This window comes from Furipterus horrens, unplaced genomic scaffold (genome assembly GCF_987537825.1).
Source record: "Furipterus horrens unplaced genomic scaffold, mFurHor1.1.pri manual_scaffold_7, whole genome shotgun sequence".
Lineage (NCBI taxonomy): Eukaryota > Metazoa > Chordata > Mammalia > Chiroptera > Furipteridae > Furipterus > Furipterus horrens.
Window position 1 is genome coordinate 4,233,155 of NW_028327177.1, and position 19,527 is coordinate 4,252,681.

The 19,527-nt window shown below is 52.2% G+C and overlaps 1 protein-coding gene across 1 annotated transcript in view; it reads left to right on the plus strand.

Moving 5' to 3' along the window:
- Positions 1–1,659: 1,659 nt before the first annotated feature.
- The window catches only part of ZFAT (zinc finger and AT-hook domain containing), an 86,536-nt gene continuing 68,668 nt past the window's right edge, over positions 1,660–19,527 (plus strand). The window contains exons 1-4 of the mRNA XM_090283332.1: positions 1,660–1,879; positions 10,028–10,279; positions 13,379–13,567; positions 15,170–15,320. Coding sequence (XP_090139458.1) covers positions 1,720–1,879; positions 10,028–10,279; positions 13,379–13,567; positions 15,170–15,320 — 752 coding nt within the window. The 5' untranslated portion in view covers positions 1,660–1,719. The remainder of the gene's footprint in view (positions 1,880–10,027; positions 10,280–13,378; positions 13,568–15,169; positions 15,321–19,527) is intronic.

Below are 19,527 nucleotides of genomic sequence, written 5' to 3' on the forward strand. Positions count from 1 at the left end.
GAGCCCAGGGAGGAAAGGATGGCCGATCTGGAGAAGGAAGCAGAAGCTTACCCAACTTCGTTGTTGATGGGCACACGTGGGCCACCGCGATCCATCCGGGGCGTGAGCCGCGGGAGCAGTGCCCCCGGGGCGGGCTCTGAGGGCGCATTGTCTCCAGAGAGGCCGAAAGCTTTACGTGCACTGCAGCGTTGCCTGCTCTCCATCCCCATGAGCCACCGGCTCTAAGCAGCGCCAGTGCTACAGACACTGCCTGCCCCGGGGTGCCCTCTCCCCGGTCCCCGACCCACCCCCACACACACCGCATGCCGGCGGGAGGGAGGCCGGGTGGACGGTGGAGGTGTGGGCTTGCAGGTGTGGTGGGCGCGGCTGCTGTGGGGGCGCGGGAGGCGTGGGGAGTGGCTGGCAGTGCGGCCGGCGTGAGGAGAGGAGGAGGGATGACGGATCGCTCACCAGCGGCGGAGAGCCCATGGCCTGGACACTTGGGGTGGCTGACTGCTAGGTGGCCTTCAGAGGCCAGTGACGGTGAGTGCCTGCGGGGCCGGCATGGGCCTCCACTGTGCCCGCAGCTGGGTGGGCGAGGACACGTGAGTGGAGGCAGAGGTGGGTTGGCTCAGGTTGTGGTTGACCGGGTGCCTGCCACGTTCCCATTGCAGAGTAGACGTGCTGCGTGTAGTTCCTGCGGAGTTCTGCAAGCGAGACGTTATCACTGCTTCTCCACGATCACCCAGCATCGCGGCATTTAGGGACCGGGGCTGGGCATTGAACCTGGGTGTTTGGCTTCAAGGCCATTGTCCTACCCATCTAGCTCTTAATTGTTATTGCATTCTAAATTTAATATATGTATTTTTTAATTTATTGACTTTTTTCACAGAGAGAGAGAGAGAGAGAGAGAGAGAGAGAGACATCAATTCATTGTTCCATTGATTCATGCATCATTGATTGCTTCTTGCATGTGCCCTGACTGGGGATCGAAACTCACAACCTTGGTCTATTGGAATGATGTTCTAACCAACTGAGCTGTCCAGCCAGGGTCCTAAATTTAATATCCTTATATGTGCCTACAATTATTTTATTAGACTCAGAAATCAGTTTTTTTCTCTCCTGTCTCCCTGCCTAGTGCAATGGAGGAACATAATGGCCTGTCAGTAAATATTTGTGAACAATGATAATGCTTTAAATAGGAATTAAGTGGCTTAGGAAAGTGACAGATTCCTCTTCTTGGTCTTAGTTTCTGTGCCAGCCGGTGAAAAGGTGTCTTGGCTCTTGAGAAATGTGATTTTGATCGTTTTTTCTTACAGCTAATTTGGGAGAGCAGAGCTAGAACGCTTGATTGCCGGCAGTGCAGTTACTCATTTGAAGGTTGGATGTAATTTTTTAAGTTCCATATCCATTTTCTGTGTTGCCTTGCCGTTACTGGGATCTAGGCTGTGGAGCAGGTTTGGGTAGCAGGGCGGTCCACAGTAGACTTGATCCAGAGGACTGAGGTTCGGAAAAACTGAAGAAAGACTCTCCTGGCAACAGGAGCCGCCGGAGGTTAGGAGTGAGCGTCCTGGCTGGGCAGGCGTCCACGGGAGAGACTTAATCAGTGGGAGGCTAGCCATTGCTCACACGGGCAACCTCCAGTATTCTTCCTAGGTGGTTGGAAGTGACCACTGTTTCTTTGAAAAAGAGAAAACATAATAACATTTTCTTTTTCTTGCAGAAAACCCAGCTATCTTCATGTGTAAATGCTGCAACCTTTTCTCACCGAGTCAGTCGGAACTGCTCTCCCACGTGTCTGAGAAGCACACAGAAGAAGGGGTTAACGTTGACGAGATCATCATCCCCCTGAGGCCCCTGAGCACGCCTGAACCCCCCAACCCCAGCAAAGCGGGAGATGGTAAGGGGCCGGGGTGCCGGGTGGGAGCTGCCGCCACGGACCAGCATCCCTGATTGCTGATGACGCTGGCTGGCTCTCAATACACTGATTCTAGGTTTCTGCCTAGTGTCTTGGGTGTTTGTGGGGTGGGCACAGGTATCTGGAAAGTCCAGAGAGCCACCCCAGAAGCCATGACAGCCGCCTAGCTGCAGGCCTGCTCAGATGAGGTGGTCGGCCTTGCCTGTCCCTGCCGGCGCTTCTCCGTGGCCTGGCTGGGGGCTGGCGAAGGCCTGAGGGGCTGAGCGGCTGAGTGAGTGCAGGGGGCCGGCTTCACCCAGCGGGTGCAGAAGCACGAGCTTGTTGTCAGAGCAGCGGGGCTTTAACCCAGCTCCGCACCCGCTGTGCAGTGCCTGAAGCCAGTGATGTTACTCCCCTAAGCCTCGCGTTGCTTAGCTAAGTAAAGACAGATATTCCTGTCGCCGGGCGGGCCGTGCGGATTAAGTCAAAGGAAATCGCTGCAGCGCCTGGCACCGAGAAGGCAGTAAAGGGAAGTTGTTCTTATAAAATACATGACCAGTAAGTGTGTGTGTATATATATATTCTTAAAAATAGCATTTCTGAACTGAGTACTTACACTTGGAGCAAGGATTCCTATTGCAAAAAGCTTCGACTTGCACAGTGTCCTTCACGGTCACAATCAGCGTGCGGAGTGAGGCACATCTGTGCGTGTGCAGTGCCCAGACGTCTCACCTGAAGGGCATCAGATGCAGCAGGTGAACGGACTGGAGGACGCGGCCAGGCAGTGTCACTGGGTCCCCACGGACGAAGAGCATATCCGGTACAGGAGGAGCAGCCGCCGATGCAGACGGGAGCTAGCAGGGAGACCCTGCGCACCGACTTGTACGCGGTGAGAGACAACAGCCGGTCTCCTGTGCGGAAGCCCTGTCTGTGGCAGAGGCTGCCCCCTTGCGGGGTTCATGAGCCACACCAATACTCCAGCTGCTCTTTCCTGGGAATATCCAGATGCATTTCTAATAAACAGGATGGCTTATTGCTCATCTGTCTGACACAGTGAACAAGGACAGACTCCCGACAGAAAACGTGTTGGTTAACGAGTCTCTGGCCATTCCCAGCATGCTCAGACAAATACGTCTGATGGAGCATGAAGATGGTCAGATGTTAGCAGTTGCTCGGCTTGCTCTTAGCCGCATAAGCTGAAAAATGAAGAGTCCACGCCTGCGGTTAGTCGCGGCAAACGAGGAGGACAGTAGTCTTTGTACCCTCTCACCATCGACTGATATCAGTGGGGGGCCTGTTCCCTCCTGAGCCCGCCCTGGGCCTGCGGGCAGATCTGTCCTCTCTGCACTGAGAAAGCAGGGGCGACCTGGGCAGTGGCTCATAATTACGTCTTATCTGAGAGCTCCCGTTTGATTCTTGCTGCTTTGGGGGCAGTGGGGAGCAAAGGTCTATGTCAGGCACCAAGAATCCACCAAATGACTCGATTAGAAAACAGGCAGAGACCTGAATAGACGTTTCCCAGAGATGATGTCCCAGTGGCCGACAGGTATGTGAACAGGTGCTCAGTAGGACTGCTGCTCGTTAGGGAGACGAAGATCAGTACTGCATGGGAGGGCCACTTTGCAGCTGTTCGAATGGCTGTCAGCGAAGCGACAGGACCTGCCGTGATGGAGAGGGTGTGGGGAAGAGGGGACCCTTGGCCACTGTTGAGGGAGTGTAAATTGGTGTAACCACTATGGAATTTAATTTCTTAATTCCTTAAATTAAAAACAGAGCTCTCATATGACCCAGCAATTCCTCTCCTGGGCATATATATCCAAAGGAAGTGAAATCAGTCTCTAAAAATACCTGCCCTCCCTTGTTCATTGCACTGTCATCCACCACAGACAAGATATGGAAACACCAGAGTGTCAATGGGCAGATGAATGGAGCTGGAAAACGTCACACACACACACGACAATTATTCAGCCACAGGAAACTGGGCCCCCCTGCCATCTGCAGCAGGGATGGATCTGGAGGATGTTACGTTACGTGAAGTAAGCCAGACACAGGAAGACAGACCCTGCGTGGTCTCCCTTACATATGGAATCTAAAATAGCAAATTTCACAGAACCAGAGGAAAGAACATTGGTTGCCAGGCAGTAGGGGAATGGGGAGGTGTTGGTCAAGGTGTACAGATGTTCACATTAGATCTGGGGGGTCAGATGGACAAGCACAGTGATTGTAGGGAATAGCACTGCGTCTTTTTGTGCCTGAGGTTTGCTGAGAGAGTAGATCTTGAGTGTTTTCAGCACACACCAAGGAAATGGTTACGATGTGAGGTGATGGACGTGCTGATGAACTTGATTGCGGGAAGTATTTCATAGTATGTACGTATATGAAATCATCTGGGACATCTTGAAAATCACATTATACGAGCTAAATATATACCATTTTTATTTGTCAATAAATAGATTTCTTAAAGAATCCCCTAGGGCCAGGGGCCTCGGAGCTCGCCAGCTTATTCTCTGGGGTAAGTTAGGCGCACCCTTCCTGACCTCATAGAGGAGCTTTGGTGGCCCTGCAGCCACTGCCTACTGATCCTCTGACGTCTTGGCTTTCCAGAGAGTGTAGCCAAGCCGATGGAGGCATCAAAGCTTTAGTCAAGAACGTCAGGTGTTTGTGTATCTGCCTCCGGAGTTGAATTTGTAAACTCGGGAAAGTGGATAATCTCTTCTGTAAAATTCATACGGCAAACAGAAGTCGGAAGGATTAACATGAAAGGAACTCTGGGAAAGCTTGTTACAGAGCTTTTAATTCTCTTTTTATTCAGCTCTGCTTATTAAGATTTTCTTTCTACTAAAATGAAATATGAATAAAAGATAAGATAATATGAATTTTTCACTGCGTTTATAAATAATAAATGGCAATAGGCAGATAGACTTCCACATGGAGTTGCGCGTGTTGGTGTTTTATAAGGTCCACCTGTCTGACTTCCACCGTCGCTCCTTACTGCTGTTCGTGACAGGGGGCACACAGGACTTTGATCTGAGCCTGGCCTTCCTCCTGGGACACGCCCTCTCTGTGGCTCTCCCAAGACCAGCCTCGCGTGCTCATCCCCGCCTCCCCCCCTGGCATCAGTCCACAGCCAGTGGCCGTCGCTCTGCCCAGGAAGCCCCTCGGAGGTGTCTTAGCCTGGCTCACCGTGCCTGTTCCGGACTCATTCGCTTGAGGTGGCCGCTAGGAGCTTGGCCCTCGGCCTGGGTGGGGCAGGAGCACCTGTCTGGGCTCCTGCAGTCCCGCCAACGCATCTCAGTCCCATCCTTCCTGGGGCCACTCTCATTGCCCCAGTGCCTCTCTGTCGCTTGTCAGGAACAGCCGAGGAAGGCGTTCGGGCTGCTGCGCTCTCTGGTCCCAGGTGCCACGTGGAGCCCGACCCAGGGTCTGTCCCTAGGCTGATTGAACCACCCCTGTGGTGTTGTTTGTTTTCTTTCCTGTGGCTTTGCTGCCCCTCTGCCTCCCAGAGGACGCATTCCGTGCGGCCTTTCACCCATCACTCAGGAAGCTTCAGTGGCTCCCCCTCACCCAGGCCAGAGCACCCCAAACTTTTGAGACCTGGGAACCCTTCTGAGGAGCAGAAACGCTCTTCCTGTCTCTGCAGTGCCTTTGGAGGTGTGGATTCACAGGGGACCCCGTTCCTTCTCCTGGTCTGGCACTGTGGGCCCCGTTAATAGCTGAATGGGACCTGGGGACCCCAGGGCTTGCCCTCAGGTGGACCCCCAGGTGTCTAGCTCCCTTCACTGCCCAGGGCACTTGGCACTTCTCCTGCACCAGGCTCCGCAAGTAAACACGTCAGAGCAGGCTCATCACTCCTTTGCACTTCCTTTTTTCCGACTGCAGAAGTGGTAGCACCTTGCTGGGAAGGGTGAAGCGCTGTAAAGCGAGGAAAGCCCGTCTCTGTCCCCCCACGTTCCTCTCTGGGTCGTCTTTACATCCTTGTCAAAAACCATTGCCCTTAGAGGTGTGGGTGTAAGTCTGGCTTCTTCGTTCTCGTCCACTAGTCTGTGTGTCTGTCCTCATGCCAGTAGTAAATTCTGAAATGGGGACCTGCGTCCTAACTCTGATCTTCTCTGTCCTCCGACTCTGATCTTTTTCAAGATTGTTTTCACTGTTCAGCATCTCTTCTCTTTTATATGATTTTTAGGATCTGTGTGTGTCTTCAGCTAGAACGGTTCGAATTTGATAAAGACTGTGTTGAACCTGTAGGTCAGTTTGGGGGCCATGCTGTCTTAGTTCTGAGCCTTCCAGTCCAGGAACATGGCATGTCTTTCTTCATGCAGCTCTTGAATTTCCTTTACAACATTTTGTACTTTTCTGTGTACAAGTCTTATACCTCCTCAGTTATTTTATTTCTAAGTATTTTATTTGCCTTGATGCTACTGTAAAAGGAAATAAGTTGGTTGTTTTTATTTTAGATTGTTCACTGCTAGTTAATACATACAACTGTTATTCATATATAGATCATGTATCCTGCAGCCTTGCCGAACTTGTTTCTTAGAACTAATGGTTTTTAGTAGATTCTTTAGGAATCTGTAAGATCTTGTCGTCTGCAACTAGAGGTAGTCTTACTTTTTCCTTCCCAACCTGGATGCCTTTTATTTGATTTTCTTGCCGAGTTGCCATGGCTAGAAACTCTAGTATGGTATTTAATAGAAGTGATATGAGCAGACGTCCTGGTTTGTTCCTGATCATGGGGAGAAAACATCCAGCCTTTCACTGTTAGGGGTGATGTTATCTGTGGCATCTGTTTTAAATACACTTTATCAGATTAAGAAAGTGCCCTTCTTAGTTTGCTGACTGTTTTTTATCATGAAAAGGGTGTTAGGTGTTGTCAAATGTCTTTTCTGTGTCTGGAGATGATCATGTGGGTTTTTTCCCTTCATTTGATTAATATGGTGTATTACATGGATGGAATTTCATATGTTGAATTACCCTTGCATTCCTGTGATCAGTCCTACGTGGTCATACTGTGCAATCCTTTTAATATGCTGCTGGATTTGGTTTGCTGGTGTTTTGGTGAAGACAGTTACATTCACAGACATTGGTCTGGGGTCTTCTCTCTGGAGTCTTTGTCCCATTTTAGAATCGGTTAGAGTTGGGCAGTGTTCCCTCCTCTTCCATTTTTGCAAGAATTTTGAAGTGGTGGTGTTAATTCTTCTTATATGTTTGATAGAATTTACCAGCGAAGCCATTTAGTCAGGCTTTTTATTTTTGGTGGGAAGGTTTTTGACTTCTAATTCAATCTATTTGCTTGTCATAAGGATATCCATATTTTCTCTATTTCTTCTTGAGTTAGGTTCAGTAGTTTGTGTTTTTCCAGGAAATCCTTTATTTCATCAAATTTACCTAATTCGTTGACATACAATTGTTCATCGTATTAACTTAGATTTTTTTTTTTTTTTTGGACTTTTGTAAGGTCAATAGTAATATCCTGTCTTTCATTCTTAATTTTAGCAATTGAATCTTAATCTCTTTTTCTTGCTGAGTTTAGCTAAAGGTTTGCCACCATTGTTGATTTTCTCGTTTGTTTTCTCTCTATTTCATCTTTTCCACTCTAATCTTTATTATCTTTGCCCTTCTGCTTGCTTTGTGTTTAGTTTACTTCTGTTTTTCCAGTTTATTAAGTCGGAAGGGTAGGCTGTTGGTTTGAGACCTTCTTTGTTTAACGGAGCCACTTGTGGCTATAAGTTGTCCTCCAAGCGCTGCTTTCGCTGCGCCCTGTGGGCTTTGGTGTGTTGCGCTTCTGTTTCGTTCATCGCAGTCACGTGTTCTGTCATTTCCCTTGCGACTTCTTCTTTGACCGTTTATTATTTAGGAGGGGACATTTATGAATTTTCATTCCGTTGTAGATTTTTCAGATTTCTTTCTGTAATTTTTAATTTTAGTCCACATACTTTGAATGCTCTCAGTCCTTCTAAATTTATTGCGATGTGATTTATGGCCTAATACATATATAGGCTCTCCGGAGGACTGTTCTGTGTCTACTTGGGAAGACTCTGTGTTCCGCTGCTGTTGGGTGGCACGTTCTCTGTCTGTTAGGTTTTGTTGGTTAATACTGTTGTTCGGGTCCTCTAATTCCACTCTGATGTCCAGATTTTATAATTGAGGAGTATGTGACTCAGAGACCAGAGGAGTTAAAGCAACACACAGGCACACCTGGAAGATATTGCTGGTTTGGTTCTAGATGATCACCGTTAAGTCACTTGCAAATAAAGCGAGCTTTTTGCTGGCGAAGAGTCTTGCCTTCAGACTATAAAACGCGCAGCGTCTGTGGGGCGCAGTGCAGCGTAGCACGATGAAATGAGGAGGGCCTGCGCCCGCGGTCACCTGGCTCGTGGGCGAGAGGGTGGGACTGGGGTCCCTTTGGCCTCTACTACCTGCGTGTCCTTTTGGACCTCTGGGTAAAATCAAGTTCTTACCATTGAGCTACTTTTATAACTTATTTTCCTTATTAGCTAATTTCCTTTTGACTTGCATTCTTGAATACATTTCCTTTTGTTGACTTGTATGTACAAAGATTAGTTGCCTATGTCATTCATTTAACTTAAAAAAAGCATTTCTTAAGTCTTTAATAAATCAGACTATTACCATGAGAAAATGTCTTCAAACATCTTTTATTAAGAATTCCAAGTTCTTTTTTTTTCTTCCTTTGTGCAAGTCCATAAAATTTGAGTCTTGAAAAGACTTAGTTTGTCTCTAATGATTCCTGTTCAGGTTTAACCTTCACAATTCATTTTAGGTTGAGAGATACTCGAAATGGTTTAATTAAACCTTTAACTGAATAGTAATTGATTTCTTATTTTGGTCTTCCTGTATAACACGAAGGTTCCTAAATCCTCTGGTTCATTTTATAGCCTTTAATCTGCTCTCCCTTCCCCCTCTCTAAAATTAAATAAATAAAATCTTAAAGAAGGAAGACGGAAGTACAGAGGCCAGAGCTGGCTTGGCGTTCGGAGACGGCGCAGCCCCCCTGAGTTCTTGGGGTCCCGTGCCCGGGGCTGCGCCCGCAGCCAGAGCCCAGACTGTCCTGCTGCTCCCGCCCTGCGGACTCCGCTCCAGAGCCGTCCTGGGGCCGCCCCGGCTGACTTGGGAGCAAGAGCGACCGCGTGGGGGTTTTCACAGAGGTACAGGGGGCGGTGTGGCTGACGCTGTGCTGTGCAGAGCCGCAGCCGTGGAGAGAGCAGGGGGGTCCTGGACGGCACCCGACTCCTGCAGGTGACCGTTCGTTCCCCCAAGGCGGTGCGAGACCTGCGGCCCTGCCCTCTGCCCTGACGCCCACGCACACGAGGACCGCTGCAGTGCCGCGCCCAGGCCGGTGCCCGCTCCCCGCTCAGCCTCGCTCCCGTCACCCAGCCTAGGACCCCGCCACTCTACCGCCCCACGCCAGCACGGGGCTCCCGGCCCCCGCTCCCCCCTCTTCATTCCCACCCTCATGCTGGAGACGGGCGCCTCAGGAACAAATGCTCAGGAAGAAGCAATAGAAGTGGTCAGATGACCTGAAACTTGCTCTGAAGCAGCCCTGATCAGGACATTGAAACCATTCGGTCGCCAAGAGAGTTGAAAACCATTGTTATTGTCTTTAGTCCTATAATTTGCGGTTTTAGATTAGAATGATTTTTTCTTTTTTTTTATCAGAACCACTTGGCTGTGATAATTATGATGCCTTGAGATCATTTGACTGGTTGTGTAATGCAGCCTCCGGGAACCCTCTGCAGAGAAGTCCTGAGTGGTGTCTGAGACCTGGGCACCCACTTTGCTGAAGCAGCATGTGCCTGGGTCCCGCCAAAGTGATTTAAGTCACAACGTTACAGAACCGATGATGCGGGGCTGCAGTTGTGCCTCCACAAAGCAGAGTTTATTCTTATGCTGTTATTTATTAATCATTATTTCCCATACGAACAACTGTAAACCTTGGTTGGCCCCACCCTGCATGTCAGCACAGATGCAAATACACCAGCATGAAAGGTATTGCTTGCGGCTGTTAACTTCTGGAGCGGCCTCTAACTCGTTCTAATAAAACGTGACGCCAAACCTACTCCCACGCGTGGGAGTGGCGTGCGTGCCGGTGCTGTCGCGCGTGTGACCCCATCGTGCGCTCTCTTTCCTTTGCAGAGCTCTCGGTCCTGAAGAGGAAGAGGGGCCGGCCCAAGGGGTCCACCAAGAAGCCGGGCGCCGAGGAGGAGCCGGCAGGAAGTGCCGTGGGGCCGAGCGAGGCCTGCCCGCCCGCCCCGGAGGAGGCCCGCAGCCCGGCCCCCAGCCGCCTGGAGTGCGCCAAGTGCGCCCGGAAGTTCTCCAACATGCGCCAGCTGCGGAAGCACATCTGCATCATCGTGCTGAACCTGGGCGAGGACGAGGGGGACGCAGGTACCCACTCCCCGGCGCGGCCGGGCCGCCGTCCTGTAAGCCGGCCTTGGAGCAGCTTGTCCTGGCTCCGGGGCTGCTTGGAAAGAGCACGTGTTCATACACAGCTCACCTCTCGGGGTAAAGCGCCTGTTTCAGAATGCTCGCTCGTGGCCTGTGGCCCGGTGTAGCCTTTGAATTGAACGTGTCATCTGGTGGTTGATGGCCACAGAGTCCAGGTCACAGGGGATCTTAGTAGGTGATGTGGGCCTGCAGAGGGGCTAGAGTCTCTGCCTTAATGAGCTAAAACGGATATACATTTGATCAATACATATGGGCAAAGGATTTATCTTCATACATGCCGTTAGGTAGATAAAATATTTCAAATCGTAGGGCCCACAGAGAAAATAATAACAGCCCGGTTCAAACCCTAAGAAACCCCTTAAAAAGTAAAACAGTGATGGGTTCTCGGGACGCTGCGAAGTCCATAGAGCGAGGCCTCGTGCCCACGGTCCCCCACTTCCCCAGTGGTTGCATCTCACAGAGCTAGAGCACAGGGCCAACCCCAGGGCGTCGCCGGAGAGGCCGTGTGGGTTCATGCAGCCACCACTGCCGTCAGGGCCAGGAGGGCCCCATCACCAGAGGTCTCCCTGGCGCTCCTGCTTCACAGCGCCCCCACCCCGCCCCTGCCCCCGTCCCTGGCAACCACCAGTCTTCTCTCAGTTCTGAAAGTTTGCCTTTTCAAAAATATTAACTGAATCCCACAATATGTGAGCCTTTAAGATGGGCATAGAAAACCCCCTTTGCAGACCCAGTTTCATAAGTTTAGAACTGAGGGAGTCAGGGTGCCCCGTGCTGATCATTTGCGGTAGGGTTGGGGCTCCGTCCCACAGCCCCCCAGTTTCTCCCTAGGGGCAGCGCCACTCCACCCTGTTGGCGTCATATAGCCAGGCGGGTTCCCGCATCGTGGATGTAGATTACGTGACTGCTGGGGCACCCCTCAGCTTCTTCTCTAACCTTGTAAGCCGCGGAAGGTGCCCTCTGTGCGGTCCCGATGTTTGTTCTCTACTCTGTGATTAGTAAGGCAGTGTCTTCAGCCATGGCAGCAGGCACAGTCCTTGCAATAAGATTATCAGCTTCCTCTAGTAACAAGCGGTAGAAAATGGCCTTGTGTTCCATTGATCTGAGTGACTAAATGGATTTGAACAAACACCAGACGGAAAGAGGGACGCTCTGGCCTCTCCCGTGTGTGGAAAGGGCCTTCTGCCCCGCAGCCTTGAGGTCGGCGTCCGTGCCATCGCTCCAGGTTTCTCGGGGTGCCCCGCACAGCATTGCGCTTCGGGAAATCCTTGCGTGATTGTTTTAATGCGGCTCCCCAAAGAGCAGCGTAGTGACATTTCAAACAATTAACCTTGACTCTTCAGCTTGTTAAAACAACTAGAGGAAAACAAAACAGACTTCTTCTCTGCACCGAACCATGGCGGGGTAAAATAACACTTCTGATATGTAGTCAGCGTTTATTTTATTCTGCATTCAAATAGGAAAAGAGACCAGGAAAGCAGCTTTGTTTATGCCATTCCGTGCCCCGGCTGGTGTTTTGCAGCCTACAGAAATCGGAGTGTCGGGGTTATAAAAGCGACTTCTGAACCTTTCCAAGCTCGTTATTTCTGGGGTCATTTATGCAGAGAAAGTTGCAAAAGGTGCTCTCACTCTTGTGAAATCCTTCTTGAAGAACACAAGGTGTTTACGTTAAGGTTTTATCTCGCGTGTCCTCTGCTGTCTCTGTGTCAGCAAGGCAGCTGACGAGATGATGGCTGCACCCATGGGAATGTCCCGAGGGAGTGGTGTTTGAAAACGCGCCGTCGGGACGGTAGTGCAGCACCTCGCTCGTCTCCGTGGGCCTGTTGTGATGCTCACAGCGCTTCCCTGTGCTGCCCGTCCGCCCTCCTGTTACCTCTGCGCCACGCAGGTGATCGGAACCCCGGGGCTTTCCGGGCAGTGGTCTAAGCCGACCCCGTCTTCCGCCCGCTAGCGGTGTGGGATCCATGGTTTCTGCCCATGTAGCTCGCTGGCTAGAACTGATCACGGGGCCCCGCCCGACTTCCTGGTTTTATTTCTGCCTCCTTGCTTCTCTGTGAAGGGAGCCGTATGGGGAGCTTGGCTGATGGTTTCTCCTTGTCCCTGCTGCCTTTCCTTTGAATGCAATGCCGCCATCTTTACCACAGCTTGTCTTTTGTCCTGTACACCTTTGGTATTGCCTGTTGCTACAAACACTTGTTATATATGTATATATTTCTTTTTATAAGTGAGCACTCTGTTCTTTTTGGTTTTAAGATTGTATTTATTTATTTTTAGAGGGAGGGGAAGGGAAGGAGAAAGAAAGGAAGAGAAACATCAGTGTGTGGTTGCCTCTTACACGCCCCAACTGGGGACCCGGCCCACAACCCAGGCCTGTGCCCTGACTGGGAATTAAACCAGCGACCCTTTGGTTCACAGGCCGACACTCAGTCCACTGAGCCACACCAACCAGGGCTTGTTTTTTATATTTAATGGAAGGGTTGCCTCCTTAGAAAGTCTTCTCTGACCTCTCTCCTAGACTGTACCATGCCTCCTGGAGTTGTCCCGAACCCTTTCTCACGTCGGTGTGCGGAGGCCCGTCCCTGCCTGTACCTGTTTGCCTGTCTGTCTCTCCCACCGGAGCACAGGGCTCCGGGGCTGGGTCTGAGACTGGGCCTTACAAGTCTGTGTCCGCCACGCCTGGCACACGGAAGGCTCCCGCTGACTGCAGGATGAGTAACGGGTCCCTTCTCAGGCTGTAGAGCTTGGCAATCGTGACTTTTCCCCAGTGTTCTTTGTCAGTGACTCTGAAGCCTGGTGGGGTTCGTGCAAACAAGATGAGGGGCATCCCCAGCCTAGACAGTGGCCTGCAGTGGGGGTGCAGTGAGTATTTATTGACTTGCTGGCAGGCTGAGGAACCAAGGGTGACATCTGAAGGGATGTCATGGCTTGCTCATACAGAGGACCAATGTGCACGTCACACACACACATCCCCTCACATCCCCTAGAAGGGTTCTGTCCCTGCTAGGAAAGGGTGTTTTATCCATCTTGGTGTTTCCTCTTCAGGTAACGAATCTGACCTTGAACTGGAAAAGAAGTTTAAGGAAGAAGATCGAGAAAAGGCCCCGAGGAGACCGCGGACGCAGAGAACAGAGAAAGTCCAGAAGCTCTCCTCGGGAAAGGAGGCCGGGCAGGTTTCTGGAGTGAAGAAGCCCATCGTCAGCGTGGTCTTAACTGCACACGAGGCCATCCCAGGTGAACAGCAAGTGGGAAGTGACTGAGCGGGTACCTCTGGGCAAGGCTGTACCGAGGGCAGCCAGACAGCTAGGACCCTGGGGCCCCAGGCAGCGCGCTCACTGACGGGCTTCCCATTTCACTCCCCGTTAATCTGTGAGGACAGCAGGCTGTGGGTACCGTGCGGGAAGTGGGAGGGGACTCCTGCGGCGGCCACCAACTGCGGCCACCAGCCGCCCTCCCCTCCAGCAGCTGCTCAGGAGCCTGCCCCCGCCTGGACGCCCTCCTCCCTGCCCTGTGCTCGGCCGGGACCCAGGCTGGTCATTCAGTCCCCTCCGCCTCTCTCCTGTCGTGCGTCCTGCGTGGGCTCGTCAGATACTTTATAATCCTGGAGATGTCTGACTCCCTTTCCACGCACATAAAATCGCAAGGGCGTGGGCACCACGGCTTGTTTTTGAAAGTCTCTCCCAGAAAGGGTTACTTTGGAGTAAGAGCAGTTCATGATCACAGGTTCCAAAGTAAAAGAATGGTTTTTTTTCTTATCCATGTGGGGTGATAGCTGTCAGATAAAATTTTAAAAATTAAGTTTAGGATTTTGAAAACACCTACTGCTTTTTTAAGTATTTTTTGTCAGTGCTAATAGTAACTCATTATTTAAAATGAAAATGCTGAATAAATGCCTCTTAATACTTCAGCACTGAGTAAGTTGATAAGTGGAGAAAAAGCCACATAAAATTTGGGACTAGAAGCACTTTCTGGGAAGTCACGTCACCTGCCCCGCTGTATTCAGAGCAGTATTATTCCGTTCTGGGGAATGAAGATCACAGCAGAGAGGCTCCTGTTCTCAGCCATCTCTAGGGGAACTTGCTACAATAACTTCTTAATGATTAATGGTAGTATTTTGATATTTCTGTTCGGTGGGAGTGAAAAGTAGAATTAATTTCCTTTGCTATTTCAGAAATGAGAGGTAGAGCAGAGCCTTTCCTTTAACGCACTTGCTACGTCCCTGAGTGTGTGTGCACACGCATGCGCGTTTGTATGAAGTGTCCACGGCTGTGAAAGGCTTTGGTCATTTCACATCACAGGGCTGCACAAGCGAGGGCCACCTTGGAGTGCTTTCACTCTCGGCCCTTCCTTTCGCGTGTGGAGGCAGAGGCCCCGAGACAGGACCGGAATGCCACGCGTGGGCTGGACCCCAGCAGCCCACCTGCCTGTTCACCCGGACCAGCTGCTCCCACTGCTTTTGGTCTGTGGGCCCGTGTCCAACCCACTGAGCCACGTTAGTCAGGGCCACCACTCCCTGCCGTGGATGCCAGTTTACACTCACGTAAAGTTCAACACGCGCGATGTCACGTAACGCCTTGCAGATAAATATGTGTGTTTTTAGTAAATAGATCAAATGAAAACAGACCTCAGGACACTTGGATAGGTTTTTAGAAAACGCACCCACTTCCGCCAGCACGTGCGCACACATTAAACGTGTGACCTGAAGGTAAACGGGTACCGCGCGCTGTGCCATCCAGTGGAGAAACGCCCTTCCCAGGCTCTGCTCACTGCCCTGGCTGCGGTCAGGGCCCCTTGCGGCGCCTCTTTCATACGCTGTGCACTGTGCCTCCGTCCCAGGGGCTACCAAGATCGTTCCTGTGGAGGCCGGGCCCCCCGAAGCAGGAGCCACAAACCCCGAGGCCACCTCGGCCGAGCTGGCGCCGCGGAGAGGCTACCAGGAGTATGCGATCCAGCAGACCCCGTACGAGCAGCCCATGAGGTCGAGCAGGTAAAGCGCGTGCCCTGCATGGCTGCGGCCAGAGGCTGGCCCAGTGCCCACCACTGAGGGTGACGGGACAGCCTGCCGGGTGGTCGGGACTCCGCTTTGTCAAGGACACGGGGGTCCTGAGTTAACCGGAGTATCAGCCCCCCTCCACGGCCAGTCTGCCGCCCCCGGCGAATGAGTGTGTCTCCCCCACGCACGCCCCCCAGGCCCCGTCCCAGCCTGAGCTGCGCTGCACACCCATCTGAGCCCTGCAGCCATTTTTCCAGCTGAGGGAAAAACCGAGAACGCTGGATGCCAGTGGGCTCCCGCTGCTTCTGGAAGAGGGGGGACGAGGTGTTCTCAAGGAGAGAATAAGCTTTAGTGCCACACTGACCTGGGTTGGCTCTAGACCCTTCTGCTGGAGATTAGCTCAGCAGGTTAAACCCCTACTGTGTGGGGGCTGGGCTCGGGACGGGGACAGGGCAGACACGGCTGCTGCCAGGGAGGAGCCTTCACGCTGATGTGGCCTGACACGGGCTGTCGCCTCCCTGCCCCTGTGACACCAGCTGCAGGCTTGTCCGGTGCGGTGGGGAGAAGCAGTGATAGACCAGGTGGGATGTGCCCGGCACCCCGCTGCTCCCATTACACTGGAACATGAGGTCACGCGGGGACGCTTCATTAGTTTGCAGCTTCAGTCCGCCCTTCTTGCAAATGTGAGCAGCTGCATTTATTGATGAAGCTGTAAAAATACTCATTTCTTTGGCAAACCTGTAATGGGATTAAATTTGAAGATCATTCGGGTCTCAGCTCAGGTTGATTTGTAGACCTTGGCTAATTATCTTCATCGTATTTCAAGGTCCGTTGGCAAGGGCTTCCACCGAGTGCCAGTCCAGTTATAGGCAGATATACTCAGTATTTAATTAACAGATCGAGGCTGTATTTCTAATGTTACACATTCTATTAATATTTTATAGTATTCATTATGAAAGGGACTTTTTTCTATGACGATTTGCTTCGTAAAATACAGATACAGACTTTTAGGTGATAACAATACGTCAGGTAGGTCATATCAGGTTCTCATGCAGATACGGTTCAGATTTATTATATAGATGCTTTCCGAAGGCCGGAAAAGTATTAGTAAAACCATTTGTAATTTCACGCCCCTAAGATAACCACTGTGAATACGTCTAGTGTATTCTCTGTCAGCCTTTTCACAGCCCACGTGTTGTATAAAATTGAGTTTATGTTTTAGGAGCGACTTTGTGCCTTGCTTTTAGCATTAGGCACATCGTACTTTCTTCCCTTAGTTGCTCAGATTCCTCACAAGCTCTGTTTTGGGGCAACGTGCTGTGACACAGTGGGGACACGCTATACCCTTCTCAGCTCTGGGCGTGGCCGCCAAGGGGGTCTGTAAAATGCCCACCTGACTGGGCCCTCTAAGGCCCCCCCTTGCTGTGGGGAGAGCTGGGCCTAGGGCCTTCCAGACCTGACCCTCTCCCGCCTGCCCGGGCCCCTCTGGTGCGCCCGCTGGTTCTCTGGCTCCAGCCGTCTGGGCCCCTTTTACTTCCTTCATCTCTCCTTGCAGGTGCCCCCTCCTCTCCCTGGATGCCCCTCCGACCCCCAGCCCCGCCCCATCACCCTTCAACTCCGCTCAGCTGTGCAGTCGTCTGGGCCAGCGGCCCTGCCCCTTAGGGAGCTCGGTCCACCTTGACCCGGACTCTTCCGGGTCCTGCCTTCTCCCATCACAGAAGGGAGCGCACGGTCTTCCCCTGCCCAGTTTTATGGCTGGAGGGCTGGCCCATGGCTCCTCTAGAAGGTTCGTTCCATGAGAGCATGGATTACGTTTGCTTTTTGTCCCCGTTGTATCCCCAGTGCCTGGAATACTTTTCTGAAATAATGAATGGATGAAAAGATGTGCAAAATTGTTTCTTGTGTTGGGAGCCTCACACAGTTTCCTGCTCTTAGCTCTTGTGAGAAACAGCTGGTGAGCACCTTCATTTGAATTTTGGAGCCCTTAGCTTGGCTCTAGAGGCCTGGCCTTTTGAACAGGGTGCCCGATTGCTTCCCCCGCAGCGGGTGGGCGGGGGCCGTCGGGCAGGAGGAGCCGGGCAGACCCGGCCGCCCTGGGCGTCCGTTCAGTCACAGGCGGTGGCTGACACTCGAGAGTCGGACGGAGGCTGCTCAGCGTCGTCATCAGACTCACTCACCTTCGCGGGAAGCAAGGCGCTGAGGACTTGACCAGGCATTTGCCCGATAACACACCAAAAATTACAGCAGAAGATTCTCCTAAGACCACTCAGATCTTGCATTAGAGAGGGAAGTGCCATGACGTGTTTGTTTAATTAATATTACAAATCCCAGTTCTCTTCCTTTGGGGTTCTTTGCACCAATAAAATGCGTCGCCTTCTGGATCTCTTTGTCACTGGAGAAGGTCCAAATGACTTTCCTTAAGTTAGCCTTGGGTTTAGCGTGCAGGCCTCCCGTAACTCCCACATTTGAATACTTTAATTACCCGCTGGAGTTTATGGACTGCGATCCATTTACATATTTTTGATTGAAGGACAAAGCAGCCTGTGCAGATCAGACATGGCTGTGTGGACGGACAGTCCCGTAACTACAGACTTGGCCGTTCCGGCGGGCGGTGCTCAGCGGTGTCTGGTTAGCCGCGCTGTGTGGCTGCAGTGTCTTGAGGGCTTCCCCGGGGAACCTGGACACATGTCCAGAGGGAGCAGTCATGGGAGAGGAGGCCTCACCTGCCCTTTGGCTCATGGCCAGTCCTGTCCCCGAGCATTTTGAAGTGCTTTGGTGACTGTCACTTGTTGGTTTTAGAAACGAGGCATGGCTGTCCCAATAGCAATAGACGCCCTACATGGGGCCTCTCCGTGTGCAGGGTCCCCCTGGGCAGGGGGCTGGTCTGCGCGCTGTTTTCAGACAGTTCCGCGGAGGAGGAGGGGTGTTCTGCGCAGGTTCAAAGCCTGGCCTCACCGCCCACTGACTGTGTGTGACCGTGGGCACCGACTCAGTCTTCATGTCTGTGAAGTGCGTATAATAACAGGGCTGGGGTTAGACACTTAGCGCAGGGGTGGCGTATGCTGAGCCCTCAGTAACCGTTCGCTCCCGTTATTCCCGTCTCATTCCGCACGCGCATGACCCTATTGAAAGAAAGGGCTCCTGAGGGACCCTGTACTTTTCTTCCGCCACGTACACGGGGTCTAACAGTGCCTGAAGCACGTTGGCATGTGTCCATAAGTGACAGTCCATTTATCGGTAAGTGACAAATGAGGTTAATAACTGACAGCTGAACTCAGAGAACCTTCCGAGTTCAAAACCAGCCCTGACCGAGGAGGAGGAAGATGGGGTTCTCCGTTCCTGGGAGGAAATGATGTGGCACAAGCCGGCACTGGGCCCTTGTGCCTGTGCTGCAGAGCGAGACAGCCTGAGCCCCGCCCCGCCCCCTGCGCTGGCCAGGCCCGCGGCTGCCCCCTCACTGAGAGCTCAGTGCCACGTGGTCCATGGGCAGACACACCTCAGCAGAAAGGGAGAGGGAGGAAGCTCTGTTCTCAAGGCTCGGGCCCGTTCCACACTCCTGATCAGACACCTCGGTCCACTTTTCCTGGAGAGAAGTGAGCACCTGGAGGAAGGCCAGGGGTCTTTTGCTAATGGGTGGCCCTCCCATGGAAACTGGCAGTGGAGAGGAAGGCTGTTACCCCGATGGCTGGTCTGCTTATGGGAGCTATTGAGCAAGCCCAAGCAGATGGTACGGAGTCTCACGGAGCAGACTGCGTGCGTTCCATTAAGGGTGCCCTGTTGAAATACCCAGGATCCACGCAGGTCGGCTTTGGCACACAGCTGGTTCTTGCGTACGTTGTGAACGACACAGTCCTCTCCCTCCTCCAGCCTCCCTCCTCCGTGCTCTGTGCCTGAACTCAGGCATCTCTGCTTCTGCACGTTTCCCAGCCACCTTCATCCAGGTCGGGGGCGGCTTTCTCTTTTTACCCTGTGCGCACTCCTGTCACCGCGTACACATGGCGGCGGCACAGCCGCGTGCCGACCTGTCCCCTCTCCCCGCAGCCCGGGAGCTCCTGAGGACCCAGGCCCCACGCTCCCGTCCTTGGGTGGGCCTTCCTCACCAGGTGCTCTCACTGGATGCATGCACGCACGCACCCCTCTGTCCTCGGCCCCCCCTTAGCTCACCCGTGAGCCTTTGCTGTTCGGGTCATGAGGCGGGGTT